At 31.1% G+C, this 23,453-nt stretch overlaps 3 protein-coding genes across 3 annotated transcripts; 1 reads left to right on the forward strand and 2 right to left on the reverse strand.

The window, feature by feature from the left end:
- Positions 1–4,885: 4,885 nt before the first annotated feature.
- Positions 4,886–10,066, reverse strand: LOC124533391 (centrosomal protein of 290 kDa-like). The gene is made up of 6 exons (XM_047108621.1): positions 9,998–10,066; positions 9,674–9,913; positions 9,344–9,446; positions 8,915–9,021; positions 6,301–6,426; positions 4,886–5,320 (listed from the first exon to the last, which is right to left on the reverse strand). Exons 1-6 carry the CDS (start codon positions 10,064–10,066, stop codon positions 4,979–4,981), a joined length of 987 nt encoding a protein of 328 aa, XP_046964577.1. The 3' UTR covers positions 4,886–4,978.
- Positions 10,067–10,889: 823 nt separating this feature from the next.
- On the reverse strand, positions 10,890–12,526 carry LOC124533668 (heat shock 70 kDa protein 14). The gene has a single exon (XM_047109087.1). The coding sequence runs from the start codon at positions 12,349–12,351 to the stop codon at positions 10,930–10,932; it is 1,422 nt and encodes a 473-aa protein (XP_046965043.1). The 5' UTR covers positions 12,352–12,526; the 3' UTR covers positions 10,890–10,929.
- Positions 12,527–12,842: 316 nt separating this feature from the next.
- Positions 12,843–18,124, forward strand: LOC124533828 (multiple inositol polyphosphate phosphatase 1-like). The gene is made up of 9 exons (XM_047109360.1): positions 12,843–13,094; positions 13,166–13,300; positions 13,401–13,576; positions 13,736–13,861; positions 14,158–14,308; positions 15,474–15,574; positions 16,000–16,109; positions 16,531–16,713; positions 17,832–18,124. Exons 1-9 carry the CDS (start codon positions 12,908–12,910, stop codon positions 17,986–17,988), a joined length of 1,326 nt encoding a protein of 441 aa, XP_046965316.1. The 5' UTR covers positions 12,843–12,907; the 3' UTR covers positions 17,989–18,124.
- The last annotated feature ends 5,329 nt before the right edge of the window (positions 18,125–23,453 follow it).

The raw sequence follows: 23,453 nt of genomic DNA on the forward strand, positions 1-23,453 counted from the left end.
AACATATTTAATAATGAATTTTGTGAAATTTAAAACTTTTATTATTAACAATTAATAAAAAAAATGGTATCGATTAATGAATGCACTCGCCAAAGAAATTAAATAAACTATAATTGTTGATTCAGTTTGTTGTTTTCTTTTCCTATATATATCAAAAAGTATTAACAGCTATTTGTATTTAATAATTTTTATCATTAACTGCAACATAATATAGATACATGAGGTTGACAGCATTGTATGTACGTATATCTATTCATAGTGTGCATTTAAAAGTACCATATGTCTTAATGTGTGTGAGATGATTAATTTAAAAATTAAAAAAAGTAAAAAAAGGTTTTGGTGCTCGCCGATAATTTTATGAGGAGGGGAACGCCTTCGTGGGTGAACAAATCTACACATCATTATTCAGTTGAGGCGTGTCAATATAATTAACACTATTTAGTTGAATCTTGACTTTTTTTAAGTAGTTTCTATTTACACTACAAACATTACATTACTTGATGTCCGAAAATCCACAACAGCGCGATTTCGTAGACATTTTCTGCCTTGCACAACCACTTTGTGGAACCAGCTTTCGCCGGCGGTTTTTCCGAACCGATACGTCATGGGAACCTTCAAGAAAAGAGCGTACTCCTTTCTTAAAAGCCGGCAACGCACCTGCCAGCCCCCTGGTGTTGCAGATGTCCATGGGCGGTGGTAGTCACTTTCCATCAGGTGAGCCTCCTGCTCGTTTGCTACCTATGTCATAACAAAAAAAAACATAGGGATGAATTATTTGTATAAAGTAACCCAGTACAATACAAATATACAAGTACCCGAATTCATCAAAGACAATTGGACATAGACAATATTACTTCTTATTAATGATAAGCTGTATTCCTAATAGTTTATGTAGTCATTCAAAAACATATTTTGATGGAAGGAAAATAATAATTTAGGTCCAACGCGAAGTAAATATGGTAAGCAGTGGTTTTATTACATAGGTACATTCATTGTCTTAGTAATTTGCTTATATATTGTCGTAAATTATTACTTAAAAATAACTTTAAATTAAAACTCGAGATATTATTTCATAGACTATTTAATATAGTTGTACAACCCTGCCATACTATGTAGGTATGTACATAGTAAAGAAAGTTGGGTTCTCTTTAAGAGATTTAATGAACATGCCGACTTGATTTTCTCGCTTTGAGTCACGTCAGTGTTTATGTTACTTATGATGAATTAAAAACAAATATATGTTGGGAATATATGTAAGTAATAAAAAGATAGTAACTGTCTATTGTTAGTTGTTACGTATATGCTTATATTATTTGTACTATGAGCACAGTACCTTATAGTAATTTTAAGTAGGTATAGTGTAGTATATAGTGTAGTAGCCGCTTCTTTAGGTATAACCTAAATTATAAATTAGGTTTGATATAATATTCAAAAATAACTTGCTTCACATGAAATGTCATCAGTTTCGATTCAGTGATTTGTATGTGGATGAGCAACATATACATTCACACTAATCATATTAATAAAGGTGAAAAGACACACAAAACGAAATATTAAATACGTTGATAACAATTAAATATTCAAGAGTAGAGTTCAGTAATTTACGTTTTTCAAATACACATTTAATTCATTGAAACTTATCAAAATCCAATATTATATTAACTATTACAATCAAGTACGCTCTTAAAACAACATTGGTAACGTCACAAGTTTAATTTTAATTTGTATAGATATATATTGTAACGTAAAAAGTGTATTGACAGAGTCTTATTAATCTTTAACTAAAGTTGTATTAGTATGTATAAATTATCATTACAATTAAGATCGTAATAAAGTTTGTTTACGCTGTCAATTTCTAACACCTTCAAATGAAATGAAGTAAAATGAGAAAACCATACGAAAATTTATATCACAAACTATTTCTATCATCATTATAGGACAAGGTTACGTCATTTATTTAAGTTTCAACATAACAACGAATTCGCTTATTAGTGATTGATGAGCCTATTTACCATCGGCGGCTTCATCTGCGTGTTGGTAGGTGTGCTAGGTGATCTATAGTCATCGAATTAAGATATTCGATAGCTTAAACCTTATCCATTATGGAATTTCGATAATTTTTATGTGATATTCTGATGTTGATGAAGCTGCTATCGAAAACTTGGAAGTAAAAATAAAGTGTCTTGTAGTAGATCAAAGGAATCGTGTTATTTATGATGTATTAATCAAAAATCGTAAGTGGAGCACAAAATAACTGAACTATTATCAAATATAAAAGTAATCTTTGCTTATATAACCTTTTTCTTGGATTAGATTAGGGTATAAGTTATTTTCTACACCCTTGATAAATACGCATGAAAAATCTGTATTTATAACAATAGTTAGGGTTATGGATTTTTAATCTGGTGTCAACAAAATCAATTTAAATATCCATACTATATTATAGAGATTTACATGAGTATTAAAAACGCATTCTTAGCATAGTATCCGTACGATCTTTCTTAATTTGTTTTTTGGACAGTTGAACAGTTTATGTGGTTAAATAATTCGAATAATGTTTGTAGAAATCTAGAAAGTGGATTTAAATCAATTAATTATCCCATGATTGTCACTCATCAGGTGGTTTCATGGTTATACAGCCAAAGACCGGTAAATAATCATTTATATATATAGTGTGGTTGACTTTCCAAGCATATTACGGCGAAAGTCGATAATATTATTATCATGGAAATTACTTATTTTCCCTCATTAGATTTGCTTCCTAGTATTTTATAACATTTATGAGATCTGCTCGTCATCTATATTATAGCATATTCCAATCAATTTAGGAATAAAGATAAACAAAACCATAGATTCACGTATTTCATGCAATATTCTGCAATACTAAATAAATAAATAAATATGAGACAGCATCACATACATTACTCTGATCACAATGTAAGCAGCTAAAGCACTTGTGTTATGGAAATCAGAAGTAACGACTCGGCCAGGAATCGTCGAACCCGGGACCTCAGAGTGGCGTACCCATGAAAACCGGTGTACACACCACTCGACCATGGAGGTCGTCGATACTAAGAGTTTGATAATAAATATAATATCTTTATTTACATTACAACACTTACACTAAACTACTTATCCTCTTTTAATTTTACTTCCAAAAATTTCGGTATCAGTTTCATCAACGTTCAAAATAAAAAAAAATCGCAAATACTTAGTGAATCCATGATGGATAAATCAAGCTCTCGACCAATTATATCGCGTCAATTTGCATTCAAATCTAGTTTCTTTAGCTTTTCTTCTTATGCGTAGAATAGAGTATACCTACGTACATATTTCTACTACTATCATACTAGAATGCATATAAGTAACAAGTTTTTTTGACTGAATTACCAAATGCAATTACTGTTCTGCCTGTTCCAGTTACTGCCACACTTTACTGAACAACAGTGCTTCTGTACTCTGTAAGAGTTCCTTTCAAGAATCAGTCAGAAACCCGACTTACTATCAATAACTTCTTTTTAACTTCCAAATTATTAGTATGAATTACAAAATCCTCTGTAATATCAGGCTATCTGAATCAATATATTATGTAAACAGTTTAACTAATTGCATAGCAATCGCTTATGTACGAAGACAGTGCCTACCTACACTACAAACATCAAGCGTTTCACGAAGTCTACCTACATTACATTTTTTTTTTTTTTTTTTTTTTTTTTTTTTTTTATGGTATAGATTGGCGGACGAGCATATGGGCCACCTGATGGAAAGTGGTCACCATCGCCCATAGACATTAACGCTGTAAGAATTATTAACTATTCCTTACATCGTCAATGTGCCACCAACCTTGGGAACTAAGATGTTATGTCCCTTGTGCCTGTAGTTACACTGGCTCACTCACCCTTCAGACCGGAACACAACAATACTGAGTACTGTTGTTTGGCGGTAGAATAACTGATGAGTGGGTGGTACCTACCCAGACGGGCTTGCACAAAGCCCTACCACCAAGTATACATTATATATTCGTACATCGTGACGTAACTGATGAATAGTCATGAACATAATTACAAATATGTTTTCATAACGATGAATTTGTACATACAAATTATTATTTATCTCGAATTACAGAATTTAAACGAGTAATAGATACACAAAATATAGATAATCAAATCGGCAAAACCATAAATAATAGTTACTATTTTATTATTATTACTTTAGTTATTTTTAAGTTTAATGATGAAATAGTGATGAGTTTTTTTTTTTTACGTAATAATGACATTAGTATTCATATCGTATCGTTTTGCAGCCTAATGACGAATGAACTCGTTTATATGCAAAGCATATTCCTTCTCGCTTTTGAAATTATGTAGACGATATTGAGTTTCTATTTCGATACTGATATAGTTTATGCATCATAATCGCTGGTTACCGGCAAGTTATTTAAATGCAAAATTTACTTGCAATATAAATATTTATACATACATATATGTAAATTAAATTTTAATTAAAAATGTTTCATAATGCACTATTTATTATTTAAATTATAGCAAGCCTATCGAGGGTTACAATTAATTATGTAAAAACAATGTAGATTGTTTTAGCATAGTTTTTAATCCTTTGTTAAACTTTGAATTCAGCTTTACGAGCGATAACAAATGTTAAATTATATTTCAAAATTTTCATTAATTAATCACAATTGTAAATGGCGTACTAAAAGTAATTATATTTACGTTTATAATACTATAGTTCGTGTTATGATTATAATTACAATTGGTGTATTGACTCTCAATGTGCAAGTACGTTTATTCGTACAACAATATGAAATAAAGATGCAAAAGTTGGAGAAGTGAAAGCGGAGGAAATGAAAACACTGCCAAGATATCTCAGAACGTGCAGTTTATTTTAAAAGGTAACATTAATCGCTCAATTAGACAAAGTCATACAAGAGTTACGCATGAGACGAAGTCATAATAAGATTTTACTACTGGTTTAGAAAGTCTTTCTCGCTGTATAACTTCCTCTTTTTAGTTATATTGAAATGCCCTCTCTTATCATTTTTAGCCGAATTAGATGTTTTAGCATCAGTATACATGACTTGTAACGCTGGTGCCTTTGAAGATTTCGTGTACATTTGGTGACGACTTTGAGTTGGCTTCGGACTATCCGTCATAGAGTTATACTCAGTTGAATACGAATTAAAAGGATTTGCATTTACAGAGTACGGATGTTCAACTTTGTTTTCGTATTGACTTTGCGAACAGCTTTGGGCCAAATATTCTTTAAATTGACTCTGTTTTAATTTCTCTTCTAATTCTTCGAGTTTCTAAAATATAAGGTTTGTAAAAATAAGTAAGTATTGTGATTAAAAAGTGTTAACGAATTTCAAAAAGTGTCAATCTTGTCATTTTATATTATGAATGAATGTAATTTAAAACTAAAGGCTCGGAAGGTTCACTTGAGACGTAGTAACTATTTTTAATTTTTAGTCTACGAGCATATTAACGGAGTATCCGGTCAATGGCCTGTTCGCTTGCATTGCAGTGTAAGAATAGCACGTATGAGGTTATACTAGAATTTGTTTTCCTATTTTTTTATACATTTTCAATATTTGTATCATTACTTATTTTATTGAATTAATTCTGATATAAAAAATATAAAAATAATGCATTTTTATACACACATTTAATAACCAAGGGCAACTATTAATGTGTTAATAATTTCCGCAAAACTTAATAAAAAAAATCTGTTTAATTTTAACTTACATTGAGGTAAACATAATAAAATTATGTTTGAGATAACATCACTCAAGCAAATGCGTTCACTTTGAAGACAAGCAAATAAATATTTGAAGAAATACCAAATAGGGTGAATATTTTTAATAATACGATTACATAGGTTCTTTTTGTTGACAGCATGACAAATTCGCTATATGATGGTGAGTCACCACCTCCCACATCACAGTATACCTACATATTAACGCCGTAAGAATTTTCAATCACATATTAGGTACATCGCCAAAACGCCACCATGGATACTAAAATTTTATGTCCTTTGTGCCTGAAGTAACACTAGCTAACTCACCTTTCAAAATGTAACACGAAAATATTAATTACATATATACAATACAACTGATTATTTATTTTGATTATTAATTTTACATATATGTTTTCTTTACTTTTATTTGTAGAAGACTACTACAAATCTTATACCATAGTTTAAACATGTTTCACGATTATTCTAGCACATACAGGTTTCCTCGTAATATCTACTGACGGTTATACGGTCTTGATTATTTTTACTTACCCTACGATAGGCATCAATGTTGGCGTCAGTGCGGGCAGTTTGCATCGAGAGTTGTTCTTGAAGTTGTGCGACTTCAGCAACACTTCGCTGTATCTTCTCTTCATAATCCAATACTACTAAGTTCATCTTTGCGAGAGAGAGAGGGAGATAGAGAGAGAGAGAGAGAGAGAGAGAGATACAAGAACGGTACATTTTATTCTTACTAATGTTAAATAGACTTGAATCTAGATAGAATCGAATATTTTTATGCAAAACATTTGCATCGGATTGTAAATCATGCCTTTTTAAAGGCTTCAATTAGCCTAGGATCCATATAGTCTATTCGAACCTCAATCGCAAAATAAATATATAACAGAAACGAATTATTCGCAAATGCGCGTCAACGCAAATTCGATTTAAAATTTTGTACTGTTGTTGTACTCGACAAAGTAAATCCAATTCTATTGGGATTCAATATGGATGGTCACAAGACATTAAACAATATACATAACATTGTTTAACTATAATGTTAATTCATTAGTCTAACAAATGGGTAGAAATTCTGAAATTGGGACATCAGACTCAGTACGGATTCCAGGTTCTCTAAATGAAAATAATTGAATTTCGAACACGAATTTGAAAACGAACACGATCCTTCAATCTCCTCCAATCGGTAGTGTTTTTATTGGACAATAATCTCAAATAACTAGGTATAGTACGACACAAATTATATGTAGCATCGGAAAATGCAATGGAATGAAAATAAAACCGATTACTGCCGATTTAAACAACCAATAGAAATAGCTCCCTATCGCGCCATTCGACGCTATTTGTCGCTATAGATTCACGCGTCAGAGAAAGCAAGTGCATGTAAATCGACGCGTCAAATTGACGAATATATTAGGTCATATGATATTACAAGTTATTACATTTGTGCAAAGATCATATTCGCATGAGGAATAAATATTGATAATTTGGTATAGAGTACTCAATTCGGATGTGATCGGTTTTACGAATTTTGCCGATGCGACATCTAAGTTGTGTCGTACTATAGGTAAATGTCCCGGCTGTCTTTCTCAAGGTTCCACTAATACTTCGTTCGTTACACAAAACTATTGTAGTTAGGGAGGCGAGGTAGCTAAATGGCGTAATTCAACGGCGCCGTCGAGACCTATCAAAATCGAAAGTTAAAATAATTTCGAAAAGAAAAGCTCGTATGGTAAAAACCATTTTAGCGGTGGGTTTGTCGTGTACGGTTTTTCAAAAATGTTAAAAAAAAAACAGTTACTTGGGCATTCTCGAGCGCGTCAGATATTCATACTACGTATGCCCCAAGTGCCTCTGATTACAACGGTACACTAATCTGCCGGTTTGCGTGGTGGGGGTAGGCATATAAAGTAGTCAAAAATGCAAAAAAGGAAAATTTACTCGAGCGCGTCAGATTTTCGGAAGGGGTGTTAAGTAGGCCCCAAGGAAGCTCCCTTTAAAAAAACTGACGATTTCGGCGTGACGATAAGTTACGATGAATTTTTGAAAATGCAAAAAAAAAAAAGTTTTTATGAAATACTCGAGCGCGTCAGATTTTCATAGGGGAGGTTTATCTCGGTATCCTGAAAGCATATTTTCTTAATCTGACAAAAATGTGGTTGGTTCTCTTAATCTGACCGAAAAAGGTTTTTTGGTTTCTTTATTTTCCTTTCTTTCTCCTCTTTTCTCTTAATTCCCTCTTTTTTGCTTCAATTCTTCACTTCGTTTTGCTTACGGTACGTCCGAAAAACAATTTAAGGATCAACAGGCTATTGAATAATATACATACATGAAAATGGACATTTTAATAATATTTTTGTATACAGATACGCGTAACTTTTTCTGAGTCCACGAAAATTGTCGAGAAGCTTTAGAAAAAAAAATTGTGATATAGTAAAAGTCACATAATTTAATCATCGTTATTTCATATCCATTTTTTTAACACACTCTCAGTTTTCGAGATATACTCAAAATACCGGGAGTTTGAGTTTTTATGATGCTTCAAGTCAAAAAGTTTTAACTTTGGATAAAAATGTAAAGAGAGCTTTTTTGTGTAAAATAAAATTACCTTTTATTGTTTATTTAAACTTTTTTTTTGCAAAATGTATCGTTCATTGCGACTTATATGCCGCAACGCTTTTTTCGGAAGACGAAATGGCTCCTCCACACTTCCGGTCATGCGGAAACCGGCAGATATTGTATTTTTAGTAAGTTTTAGATTATATTCTTCAAAATAATAAAAATAAAAATCGCGCTCGAGAATGCCGGATTAATGTGTTTTTTTACAAGTTCGCGACCCTATAACTCGGCGGCGTCAAGGACTTATCGTCAGAATAGTTAAATTTAGTCTTAAAACACTAAAATCAACCCCCAATATCTTATCTGACGCGCTCGAGTATTTCAGACTATCGTTTTTTTTTTTACTAATCTGATCGTCTATCATAGGCGCGCGTCACTACATATAAGTAGAGCTCATACTTTACAAGGTTGTTCTATTAGGTCTAAGGTATCTCCTATATCTTAAACTGCCACGCTCGAGTATTACCGAAAATTCCCCTATTCGCCTCCCTAACTATGTAGAACTGTATAAAGGGTATATCGGGCATACCTTATCTCTATGTTCTTCTTCAACTTCTTTCAATTTCTCACGTAATTCTTCAATGACGCAAGTGTATTGAGCTATTTGTGTATCGGAATCGTATTGAACCTGTTGAACTAATAAATAAGCATTTTTTTCTATTAATAAATTGATTTACACCAAAACTAATAAAATGTTTTTTAATGAAAGTATTTTTTAAAAGTAAAATACTTATTATAATTTAAGATGTACTATTATTATGTTTTTTTCAGGGTAGCTAGCATCGAAAATCAAATATTCTTTTTTATACCAATATCCAAAAGCTTTCAATAAAAATGCATAAAAATAAGTACCTCCTTTGAATTATAACCTCAAAAGAACGTACCTATATAAGAAGTTTTAAAGGAATATAGTACATTTATCAAGTTAAAATATATTAACAAAAAATTGACACATTACGTTTTTTGTCGTTAATCGATATTAACTCATCGATGTGCTTTTCGTGACTTTTCCTTAAGTCTATAATAATTTCGTCATGCTTTTGTTGTAGGTTGTCTTTATCCTTGAAACAGACAATGCGCAAGTCAAAGGCATAATAATATCAGTAACATCCAACGAAATCGGTTTTTAAAATAATTCATACTGTTGGGCAAAAATCTACCGGTACAGAAGTTCTAACAAAAGTCACTAAGATTTAATAGATAATACTACTTTTAATATGTCAGTTAACTACTTGCATTAATCTTCTGTGGGATGTTTTACATTTCTGCACAACAAAATTCAAATAACCTTTTGCATTGATGTCAGGGTCATTTCCTTTGAAACAATCTCGTCTTTTAATTTTTTTACATCACGTTTGAGATAAACCAACTGCGTTACGGTTTCCTGTAGATTACCCATCATTTCGCGGGAAGCTTGCAAGTGATACCGGTGTGATTTCTCGAGTTCGCGCGTCTCCTTCAATTCTAATTCAAGTTTCACATTTGCCTCTCGAAGACTTTTGCATTCTTCCGTTACATTAACAAAATCCTTTTAAAATTAAATTATAGATAGTTTTAATTTGAATTAATTGTATATACAAGATGCAAAAGTTTACTTATATTAATTTCTTACGATTTTACACTTTGATAAGCCTGCTATCATATTTTGTAAAGTATCGCCTAGATTATTTATATCAGCCATTTAATTTGTTATAGAAAATATTGTTAAAAAAAACTTCAAGAGTGTATTAACAGATATTTAAAAAAAAAGCTGTATTAAGTAACGAAATTACTATTACTTAGATGTATTTACGACCAAAATAAAAACAAATGTCAACTTTGTGAGTAATTTTTTTTATTAATTTTGGGCTTAGAACCAAATATGTAAATCCAGATTTCATCCCTTTGTACAGATTGTTATTTTGTATTATAAAATTAATTCAATTAAAATACAATAAAAAGTGTTTTTTTTTTTAAATACATGTTTACAATTTCTTTGTGATAATTCTTTAATAGATAATTGGAAAATGTATACCAAGTCACAACTTTTCTATGAGATTAGGAAAATTAAGGCACTTAGGCAATATAAAAATTCCTAGTATACATATTATATTAAAAAGTATAAAGTGATCTTTTAAGGTTTTGCATTAACTTTAAATAAGAATTAACATTTGTTCTGTTTGATGCTTATTAATTTCACTCAGTAAACAAGCAATTAATTGTACTTGCATTTTTTTTAATAAAAGTATTTATTTTATACTTTGTTCAAATAAAAAAAAAATATTATTGTCCAGGTGTCATATTAATTTTGTAGGGTTGATTAAAATTCTCAATGCAGTATACCAAAACATAAATTAGACAATCCTTATATGATGTTAAGATACAAATGAAAATGTTTGTCTCCTTATTTAGACACATATAAAAATATACAATTTTAAAGTATGGGTGCAAAAATTAAAAAAGATTTAATAAATTACACAAAAACTGCTGTGTTGGAGTATTTAAATAAGAAATAAAATTTAACGTCATTAAAATAAGTATATATTCAAATTTTATTTTACAAAATTATTCAACTTGTAATAGGACATTAGATGGTTGCAATGTTGCTTTTAATTTGAATGGTTTATTTAAACTTTCAACATTGAATGTTTCCTTTGCAAATTGCTCATTTTCTGGATTGTCATGTAGAGTGAAACTGATATCCTTAACCTCTTTATCGGTCTCAATTTTACAAACATTCTGTGCAAAAGGCGGTGTTCCTTCTTTGAATAACTTAACTGTTTGATCTAAATATTTAAGGTATATATCTTTACCCAAGAATTCAATTTCAGTACTAGTGTTAGAAAGAGACAATTCAGGTAAATCTAATATCATTCCAGCTTGTTTAGCACATCCCACAGCTATAACTTCATCAGGATTGATTCCAGAATATACTTCTGCTTCCGGCAGTAAGCTTGCAACTGCTGATTGCAGTTTTGGTATTTTCATACTGCCCCCACATAATACAATTTTACTTATTTTTCCATCAAAGCTATCAATCACTTTCTTGGCGGGCTCGATATATGAAGATATCTTTGATGAAATAATATTTTCAAATCTTGCTCGAGTTACATTCTGACTCCAGTCCACACCATCTAACAATGACTCAATGAAAACATGCGCAGAGCTTAAGGTCGAGAGTATGTGTTTGCAGTTGTCTGCATGGTTTAATAATTTAGACATGGCTCTGCGGCTTTCAAGAGGGTCTAATTTCCATTTTTGTCTAAATTCCTGAGCCACATAATCAGCCAAGTCCTTGGTAAGGCACTGTCCTCCCAAATCTGTTCTAAATATGTTTTTTTCTACTGACATAAAACCACTGGATACTTTTATAACTGACGCATCACATGTTGAGCCTCCAAGTCTATATACAAGAACATTTACATCTTCAGCCGAATCCTCAATATTGTAAGCCAATAGTGCTGCAGCTGGTTCACTTATTACTTGCAAGACATCAAAGCCAGCGAGCTCTGCACATTTTACTAATCTCTCTCTGCTTGCATTAGACCAATGTAATGGTGCAGCTAATACTAGTTTTAAGTCTCCCTCATTTTGAACCGAATGACTAGCAATGGTATAAAGTTTTGAATATATCTTCGTGGCTATGTGATCTGGATTAGAATACTGTTTAGTTTCACTTGTTTCAAATTCGTACACCAGTTTGTCATCATTCTGAATACGGCATGATGATGCATTTTCCACAAAAGCCACATCATCTTCGTTAAAATCACAGTTCATAAGACGTTTATTGTTCTTAATTATAGCTTTAGAAGAGGCTTGACCAGATTTTGCTGGTAGACCAATTTCCCATTCAACGCCATTCAGAGCAACAACAGCGGGCGTTACCCTATCTCCTGCATCATTTGCTAAAACAGCCGCGGTACCATTAGTGAATGCGGCTAAACACCCTGAATTATTACCCAAATGTATACCATACGCAGTTGCCATTTTTGAATTGGTTGCAATTAATAACGATGCTCTGACTTGAAAATAAAAATGTAGAACGATACTTCGATATATTAACACAATTTTATTATAACTTATTTAAAACATAAGTTTTATAACCTCAAATTGAAGAGCTCCGACAGTAAACATGGACAATGGCAAATGGCAATTGAAAGTATTGAATGACATCGTTAAATGTCAATTAATTGTCAGAAATGTTAATTGTGACTTGTGATTCGTATTTTGTAGATTATGCTAAAATCTAACAGGAGCACTTCATAATACACAATATATAGCATTTGTAAAAATAAAATTATATTAAATGAGAAATATGAAACATAAAATTTTTTACAAATTTTTTTTTTTACAAATATGACAAGTTTAAAACAAATATATTGTCTGATGGCAACATTTCGTTACTAAAAGTTTAGATTCTAAATCGGAATAATATCGAAAAAAAAGATTTGAAATTGACAATTTGACTATATAAATATTTGACATTTTAATTTAGACAAAATAAACAAACCTAAATTATTTAAGTTTTTGTTTTCTGTATATAATGAAAACCCACACTATGCAATGTCTTGTAGCCATAATTTATTTTTTTACTTTAAGTATTGTAATAGTTTTGAGTGATAACTTACACGCGACAACTCTGAAACCGAAGGATATTCGAAATTTTTTAGGAACTCGAACTCCATATCGATTTAAAAATAACAAAAATGATACCAGAATAAGTTTTCCTAGTTAGTATTACATTATTAATGTTGTTATTTGGAATAGTGCTTCTTTTTTGATAAGTTATATTTTATTTTAGGTTGTAAGGAAACAAAAATATGGATGATTTTAAGGCATGGAACACGGCTTCCCAGTGCTAAAGATATTCTGGGAATGAACACTAAATTAAAAGATTTAAAATTTGAAATTTTAATGAAAAATAATCAAGGGAAAGGTATATAAAGTTAACATAAAACACTAAATTTCATTTCACTCTTTTCGCATCTGATGTAAATATTTATGAACAATTTTATTATTGATATCTTTTATTAAAGGTGCCCTCAAAGAAGATAATTTAAATCTCTTTAAAAAGTGGTCTACTGACATAGAAATAGAACAAGAGAAATATCTGACACTAGAAGGACAATATGAAATGATACAACTTGCTGAGAGGATGCAGAAAAGATTTCCGAATGCTATCAAAAACAAATACAACAGTAAACACTTCAAGGTATTATACTAAAATTATTATAATTTATTTCAACTTCACTTAATTTTTAAAATGACTAAAATGACATATGCTTTAATTAGTTGGATCATATAATGAGATAGTTACTTTCCCATATATATAATAATAGCATAAATTATTGTCTCAACATTAATTTTACAGTTCAAATACACAGCAACACAAAGAGCTCAACAAAGTGCAAGATATTTTACAGTAGGATTATTTGACAAAAACAATTCACAGAGTGTTGTATTTGAGCCAGCACTCAAAGTTGATACGACTTTGCGAGTAAGCATTAATTTTCTATTTTAATTCGTTAATTTACTTATATATTTTTTGGTGGTAGAGTTTTCTCAAGCACTATATAACAAGATAACTATCTTTTGTTCTGAAATCTTTATCTTAAAATATTTTATATAGCTGTTTTAGTTGGAAGGGTTTCTGTATTCTTTTTGCCTATTATTTTGACTTATTATGATATATCTGTGGGAGGAACATAGAACTTTGTCTAATTATTATTTTAATTATTAAAAACTTGCCTTTATTTTGTATTTTTTTTAAATGCATGAAATGAACTTTTTCAGTTTTACAAACACTGTGACAAGTGGCTAAAGCAAGTTAAGAGAAATCCAAATACTTATAAGGAGCAAATATTGTATGGCAATAGTAATGAAATGAATGCGACACTACAGTCTATCTCTGAAAGATTCGGTCTTGATAGAGTATTGCGATTGGGTTCGTAGCTCAGACATCTTTGCAGCTTGCTTTGCTATTTGCTACAACAAACCAACATTATTTCACGAGTTCTTTATGTTGTACAGATTTGAAACTATTCATGGAACTATGCTTTTATTTTACTTCACCTGCTGTAGATCTATTCACACAAAAAGGTGTGCATTAATTTGAGTGACACTCGTATTTGCAAGATATTTACATCTGCATCAGGTGTCAGAGTGAAAGACAGCAAAAAAAGATACCAATTAAATTGTGTTTTTTAAATATAATGTTACCACCTTTGTGAGTAAATATGTCTATAGTATTTGTGGATCAAATTGTGTAAGAGAATATTAAATGACTTTAACCTGGTGGTGGCAATATAGAATATTTCATTCATTCATTCATTCATTTCGGTTCATCTTAGTTCATGAATGTGGTTTCTTTTTTGATGCATTATACAAAAAAAAAAAGATTTGTTGGGTAGTTGTTTTTTAATTCATCTATTAATTGAAGATTGTTCAATTACATGTTTGATATAAAACTAAGGATGAAAGAACTAACTATTGAATATTGTGGAATGAAAATAGTTTATTTAAGACAAGACTAGGAAGAACTTTCTATGTGATCATGGAGAACTACTCCGTAAAGTTATCATGTTAAATTAACTATCACTAGGTGGATATATGAATCCTTGAAATTTGATGAATTTACAATGACTAATTTAAATAAAACTAGTTGTAACAGGTTTGAATAGCGTATATTAATTATTTTTGACATCGCGACGTTTCGAGCACTTTACAGATAGACTACCCGTCTACTCGTGACCACGAACGCTGTTAAAACTAGTTTTATTTAAATGTGTAATAATCGCGAAAATTTAAGACAACTTTACAATGACTAAATTTTATTTTCAGACTTATTAATGACAATTTTTAATTGATAAAATTTTGACTTCGAGTTAAATTTTGTTTGTTAACACCACAATAATAATATTACATAAGCTATTGTGAAAGTAATATGATATCATGATATTCGTTTCTCTTCAGATTGTACAAGTTCTATATAAATGGGTTATACATGCAGATGTCATAAACATTTTGCCTTATATCACATATCATCATTTATTATTTAACAATAACAAATTATTAATCAGTATTATTAATTTTGATTTACATAATTTCAGATACTGTGAGTTTAATTTATAAGATCTGTGGCTATGAGACATCGTGGCATAAGTATTATTCATCGCCCTGGTGCCTTGGTTTTGACGATGTCAGTATTAAAGTAAGTTGTGTTACTTTTGTAATAGGAAATATCTTTGTTATGCCAACTATTTACTATCTTCTTTCTCAATTGTCTGATTTTTAATAGGTTTAATTCTTTTCTATGGACTAAATGATTTAGACACATACATATTTTGTTAAAAAAAGTCTTAATAAACAAACATTTGATTTAACCATGGAATTTTATCTATTTTAGATAGATAGATAGATATCTATGTGTCTAAATCTATCTATATAAATAGAGATCTGATTGTAAAAGAGTTATTTGTATTAATCCTATTATGCTTCATATAAAAAAACTAGAAAGTACTTTCTGTTTTGAAATTTAAAATCTTAATATATTGTGTAGTATATAATGTTATGTATACATTTTGCTAACCATCTCTTAAATATAACTATGTTTTAATATCGTTTGCACTTTTTTAGATTCTGGAGTATTATCATGATCTAAAACACTATTGGTTGGACGGTTATGGGTTCGATCTGACATATAGACAGGCGTGTATGTTATTAAAGAATATGTTTCAAAGTTTCAGGCAAGAATTTTTTATTGTTTACATTTTTCTTGATTACTATTGGCGCGACAAGCTCCAATTATTTTGAATAAACGGGAAGTTTCGCGGGAGGGTTTATTAATAACGAGTAGCTGTGCCCGCGACATTGTACGCGTTTTAATATAACAAACAAAAAAAATATTGTAGCCTATGTTACTCACTATTATATAAGTTATCTGCCGTGGAAAGTCCCGTCAAAATTGGTCCAGCCGTTCCATAGATTACCCGGAACAAACAGAAAGACAGACAGACAAAAATTGAAAAAAATGTTATTTTGGTATATGTACTGTACATACACACATATGCATTGATTAAAATATTGCATGCTATTTTAATATTACAAACAGACTCGCCAATGTTATTATATGTATAGATTATAAATACATAATATATTTTTTTACAGTAAAAAAGGTCCTAACGCGACATTCCTCTTTGCTCACTCGGGTACATTGCTAAAGTTGTTAACGCACTTGAAACTCTACAAGCCAGACTCACACTTGAGAGGAGACACCATCGTCGAAGACAGGGCGTGGAGAGTGTCAGACATCGACTGCTTCGCTTCTAACTTAGCTTTTGTTTTATACAAGTGAGTATATAAACTAATGTTGTCGCTACGATTTTTAAGGATGGCAACATTGGAAAAAAAATCAACAACAAACAACAACAGCCTGTAAATTCCCACTGCTGGGCTAAAGGCCTCCTCTCCCTTAGAGGAGATGGTTTGGAACATATTCCACCACGCTGTTCCAATGCGGGTTGGTGGAATACACATGTGGCAGAATGTCTATGAAATTTGTCACATGCAGGTTTCCTCACGATGATTTCCTTCACCGCTGAGCACGAGATGAATTATAAAGACGAATTAAGCACATGAATCAGCGGTGCTTGCCTGGGTTTGAACCCGCAATCATCGGTTAAGATGCACGCGTTCTAACCACTGGGCCATCTTGACTCAAAAAAAATCATTTGCGGGAAATTTAACGCTCTTTTCTTAATATTCTGAAATCCGGAGCAATGTTAGAACTATATCTTACAACTTTATTTTTTTAAATTAATTGCTTAACTTAACTTATAAAGAAAAACGCAATTAATTATTTTCGAGAGTGAAAAATATAACTCGTATTAACTGTACAATAAATTATTAAAAATTATAAAACTTACTTTAACTAACGTTAAGTACGTTATAAGTTACTATATTTTAATTAAGATTATAAAATATTTTTTTATTTAGGTGTGCTTTGTTGCACACCTAGTCCGATACTAAAATTATATGCAAAAATATAAGTTATAACTTAACTAGTCAAAATTATTCAAATCTTATTCGTTACTTTTAAAAGTGAATAGCTGATATTATGTCATTTCGAAATTTAAATCAATGTCTATTATCGTTAGATTAAATAATATAATACAATACAATTTTAGATCGTCTGATATAAAGGCGATGAGAAAATTCGTCCTGACCACCTTTAATCTCAGTGTGCAAACATAGATACAGACACACACACTGGACAGGAAAAAGCAAGACTAACGTCTATATAACGCCGAACCTTCACAATACCAACTTCAAGTTGTCAACCTCGTGATTTGCTGCTTCATATGTAACCTATAGACTAACGATACATTCAATGGAGTAATTCCTACGTTGGTTTATTATTCAATTGAATATTCATTTTAATTCTACTTTAATAATTTAATTAATTTCAGGTGCAAAGATGGAGATAAAGTATTATCGTTGCATCAGGAGAGAATAATAAAACTTCCGATGTGTAACGAAGAACTCTGTCCGCTTGAACATTTAAAGGAATATTTCTTTGACTCGATTCATAATTGTGATCATTCTGATATGTGCAGGCTTGATTAGTATTATTTTAATAAATAGCTGCAATAATAACTCAATGTATGCTATGCCTTACCTTATCAAATATATGTTTTTGTATAAGATATACGACCAGTTAAAAGCTTTTATTACGTTTTTAAATAAAAAATGAATTATTGTAAAAATATTAATGTGGTTTTTATTACCTATTTCATTATTGATGTCAGATGTATGATACTACTTAGATGTAGCTTCGGCAAAATTCGTAAAACCGTTCGCATCCGAATTAAGTACGCTACCCCAAATTATTAATATTTGTTTACTATGTGAATATGATCTTTACACAAACGTAATAACTTGTAATATCGTATGACCTAATATTCGTCAATTTGACACGTCGCTGACGCGAGAATCTATAACGACGAATAGCGTCGAATGGCGCAATAGGCAGATATTGGTTTTATTGAATTTGCCGATGATACATCTAAGTTGTGTCGTACTATGCGCAAATAATTGTAGTCCATCAATCAAATCAAAATATATTTTTAACCCCTCACGCAAAAACGACGGGGTGTTATAAGTTTGACGTCTCTGTGTAAATGTGTATGTGTCTGTCTGTGGCATCGTAGCTTCCAAACGAATGATCCGATTTTAATGCATTTTTTTGTTTGAAAGGTATATCAGTCGAGAGTGTTCTTAGCTATGTTTGGTGGAAATCGGTTCAGGTCTTCAAGGTCATAAGGTCGCTTCTTAGGTGTGATAGGAATGTTACACTCAGTTTGCTTGCAAGCATAATATGTGGTATCTGACATTTGAAACACTAATGTCTTCTGGAACCACTGAGCTGGTCTGCTGTTATTGCTCGAAGATAGGAGACGTAACCCTGGACTGCCATCCCAGTAAACCCATCCAGTTTGGGCTCGTTGGATTAGTCTTAACTAGTTCTCTTTATGTTTCTAATTGATGAGGACCTGATGCTGGAAATCTGGAATCTCTGAGCTGGTCTGATGATAGGGCTCGAAGGTAGGAGACGTAACCCTGATCTACCTTTCAGTAATCCCATCGAGTTTGGGCTCATTGAATTTGTCTTCTTTGGTCGGGGTATTTTTTTTTTATTTTAAATTTAATTTTCTTGTATTCAGGTAGGCTTTTATTGTCCTTTGAATTGTCATTTTACAAACTATATTAAGAGAAGCTACCACCGTTTTGGAATGTAGTTTCTACAGTGAAGAACCGGCAAGAAACTAAGAATTTACTCAATTTTAAATATTGAAAGTATTAAATAATGTTAGTCAAATACTGATTGAATATGTAGAAAATAATTATATCCTGCCAGGAAGTCACCTGGTACATTGAAATAATTAGATTTAAAATTAATTGCAAATCAGTAAATGAAACCGATTCTGAAATGTAGACTCTATTGAGAAAAACATACAAGAATAACAGTAGCTACTAATAATAAGTCAATTATTTTGAATTAAAGTTTTATACTTCGTGTATAAAAATCCCTGAAAAATGTATTACATATCGTGGGTTCACGGGCCATTTGCGTTGAGTGATATCCTGGCGGATGTTTAATTATATATGTCGGCGCGAAACCACGAATTTAAGAAAAACAAGTGTCTAGAAATGATTATTTTAATAATTTAAATCTGTTTGATTGTGAACTTAATATTTTTTAGTGAATTGTGAAATGTTAATTTAGTCTGAAATATTTTAGTATTTTTAAACAGGTGTTATGTTGAGTGAGAGACCAAGCGCCCGCCGGTGTTGACAGGCTTGGTCGAGTTGTCGGAACGATCGGACTGCCTTATGTTGGAATAAATCAGAGAAGATTATTTCCTGAATTTAATTTCATACCACCGATGATGGTTAAAAATCGAAACCCTGACACTCGAAAATGACGTCATTTGTTTTAAAAACGGGCTCGGGCATGCTTCTCCATTATATAGGTACATTACATAATCGGATTCGCAAGTTTTTTCAGAGTTTGATTTCCATTCGATCTAAGTGGGTGTTTTTGTCACTTGAAATATTTAGCTATGATTTGATTTTAATGTGATGGATGTTACACAAATTTGATACAATTTGAGAACAGTTGGAAACGTAATTTACAGCTGAAATTACGTAAAATTAGATGTTTGAATCGTTACGCCCGCATCTGAAATCCAGTTTTGATGTTGTTTAAAACATTTAGGCTGCACCAGTCTATACTTTAATTTCGCTTTAATCTTTCACCCTGCATCTAGAATTAATTCGCAAACAATTTGATCTTTAATCCTCTGAATATTGGGCCATGCATATGCATAATTATCAGTCATGACTAGTTAGCGCCGGCTTAGCGACGCGGTTTTAAGTCGAGGACTGCGACTCGGAAGGGATAGTTAAATTTTCACTTATAATGCAAAAATAATTAGTCATTTAGGGAATTGTAATCTTACTCTACTGAATTAAATGTTTTGTTTATCATTTTATGAATTAAAAAATAAAACCTATTTTTAAAAGTAACCAATTCTCTTTAATAATAAAACGGTCACTACAAAATACCATGAAACTTTACGAGCATCGTAGTCACCTGCTTTTAGCCGCATAAAGGTGCTCGTGAAAAATTTAATAAACAGTAAGTAGTTACAATGTTTCATACGAGAAATGGGTTGCAAGGCTTTTGCTAGCTTCAACCATACGTATACCATGAAGCATGAAATCATGCCTAGTCCACGTACGATTATATTCCTTGCTACGTTTTAATAAAAATCATTATCGGGTAACACTTTATTGAAAGACATGATTAATATGTTTTAATACCAAAATAGTGTACGAGGTTATTATGAAAATGTGGAACCAAAGTCAACGATATTATCTATCTTAAAGTAATAATACTAAGGGGTGATAGCTTCATTAAAATTTTCGTCCCCAGTTTACGTTAATCATGCTCAAATTTCTTCAAAAATAAGGACAATATTTACTATTGGACTAAAAACTCAATCAAAATTATACTATACTTTATTCAAGTAGGCTTTCAAGCACTTTTGAATCGTCATATAATAACTATATTAAGTGAAGCTACCACCTGTTCGTAATATAGATTCTGCCGAGAAGATTCGGCAAGAAAATCAGTACGTACTTAGTTATTCTTTTTCTACATTTAAAAATAGTCATGTTAGTTAAATACGTATGAATGTATGTAAGTATATATCCAGTCTGGAAGTCTACGAGTATTAATTCCACTGTCTGTTTACAAAATAATCTATATAATATGTCTGTATAATCTTATATTGAATAATATGCCTTCTTTACTAATGTATTTTTGGAAATGATTTGATTTTATTAAAACGGCATTGTTAAAAATAAAAACTAAGATTATGCTGTGATCATAATTGTGTAAATGCTAAAATGGTCGCAAATTATTTTTGGGTGCCTCTAAAATTACTAACAGTTGTAATGGCCTCAGTTATCATTATCAATGGAGATTAGCCAATTGTTAAAGTAATTGTTTTGAACAAGTGTATGCGAAACAGGTGGTCTCTACATTTCTCTTATTTAACTGTCGATACAACAGACAGGCTTATAAAAAGACTTGAATTCATGTTACAGTATTGAATTAAATGTAAAGCTTCCAACAGAAAGTGCAATCTTCTCAGAAGAGCTGGCAAGAAATTCAGTAGTAGACTTTAATTACGGAACTTATGTCAATACTGTACCTAATTTTACATATACATCTATATATGAATCTTAATTGGAGTGAAAAGAAGTACTAAGTCTAATAATCTATCTTTAATATTAATTTCATTGGATAACAAGATTTTATGCATTGTTAATCATTGTTTTTTGTGAATACGAATTTAAATTTATTAATAGAATAAGTTAAAAATAGCTGTGGAATCTTATTATAACGAACACCGCGCCCCGGACGGATGTATTGACTTTGCAAAGTTAGAAACTAAGTGTTATAAGTTTATCTTTTCTCCTCGTGTCTATAGAATAATTGTTACTGTCTTTCGAAAGTTCTAGATAGTTTCATATAGATATATATTTTTATATATTGTAAGACTTGATTTATTATGTTTTATTTTAACCGACTACTAACGACTAACGTATAGTACGACACAACTTAGATGATCGTAAAACCGATCACATCCGAATTGAGTGCGTTATCCCAAATTATCAATATTTATTTCTCATGCGAATATGACCTTTGCACAAACGTAATAAATTGTAATATCATATGACCTAATATATTCGTCAATTTGGCGCGTCGATTTACATACACTTGCTTTTTCTGACGCGTGAATCTATAGCGACGAATAGCGTCGAACGGCGCGATAGGGAGCTTTTTCTATAGGTTGTGTAAATCGGCAGTAATCGGTTTTATTTTCATTCCATTGCATTTTCCGATGCTACATCTAAATTGTGTCCTACTATATATCTAATAAAATGTTTTGATTGCGAAACTTTTCGATTCAGGTGTCTTCTTGTTCAGTTTGTTAATGTCTCTCATCTTCTGTCCGAGTTGTAATGATCGAGACAGATTACCTCAATACTTTAAATAAAGTAAAATAAAATTTGACAATTTTAAATTCAGTCCCCTCAAATTCACGAATTTTCATAATTTCTGTAACTTTTGTGGAAGTCGAAAGATCTTTCCCCTGTAACGTGAATGCTGTAAAACAGTACGAGACATACTCTTTTTTTGTATGTAATAAATACTTTTACTGGATATGTTTATCGTCGATTATATGTTCTTATTTTTTTATTAATGTTATTTATTTTACAAAAAAATCCTTACAAGATATAAGTTCAAGATTATGACTGTTGCTATACATAAAAAATATCTTCTATATTCTAAGTATATTAACTGATACAAAAATAGAAATAAACTTTAGAATCTCTGTATTATGTACACGTAATTATATACAGTTCAATAATTAAACGTACAATGTATCCTGAAACAGCGCAAGTATTGGTTGTAAAACAGCTATAACGGCGAGCGTTACAGAGAAACGCATGCATAAAATTTTTGAGATCGATAAACATTACCCCTTGAACCGGACATTACTTACACAAACAGGAAACTTAAAATTTATGTGAAGGTTCGCGGGATTTGGGCTGTGAGTTCGTAATTGTATCCATTAATCTTTTTCAAACTTTTCGTTCATTTTATGTCCTATAGATAAAGTCATTTGCAGGGAATAAATTTTCTTTTCGTTATAATTTTTATGAATATTTTATGAATTCATAATTCATGTTGAACGAATTCGTAGAAATCATTATAGGATCATTCCTATCTCTTCCTTACAATTTCACCAGTTACATTTCTTATCTGAGTTTCTTGGCGGTTCTTCCCGGTAGAATCTACATTCCAAACCTGTGGTAATTTGTAAAATGACGATTTAATAGTGCTTGTAAAAGCCTACTTGAATAAAGCGTATTTTGATTTAATTTGAATCAAATGGTTTTTTATAGATAAAATTAGGATATAATGTATTTTTGGGGATGTTTTCTGTAGTACT

This window comes from Vanessa cardui, chromosome 11, assembly GCF_905220365.1.
Source record: "Vanessa cardui chromosome 11, ilVanCard2.1, whole genome shotgun sequence".
In the NCBI taxonomy this organism is placed as follows: domain Eukaryota; kingdom Metazoa; phylum Arthropoda; class Insecta; order Lepidoptera; family Nymphalidae; genus Vanessa; species Vanessa cardui.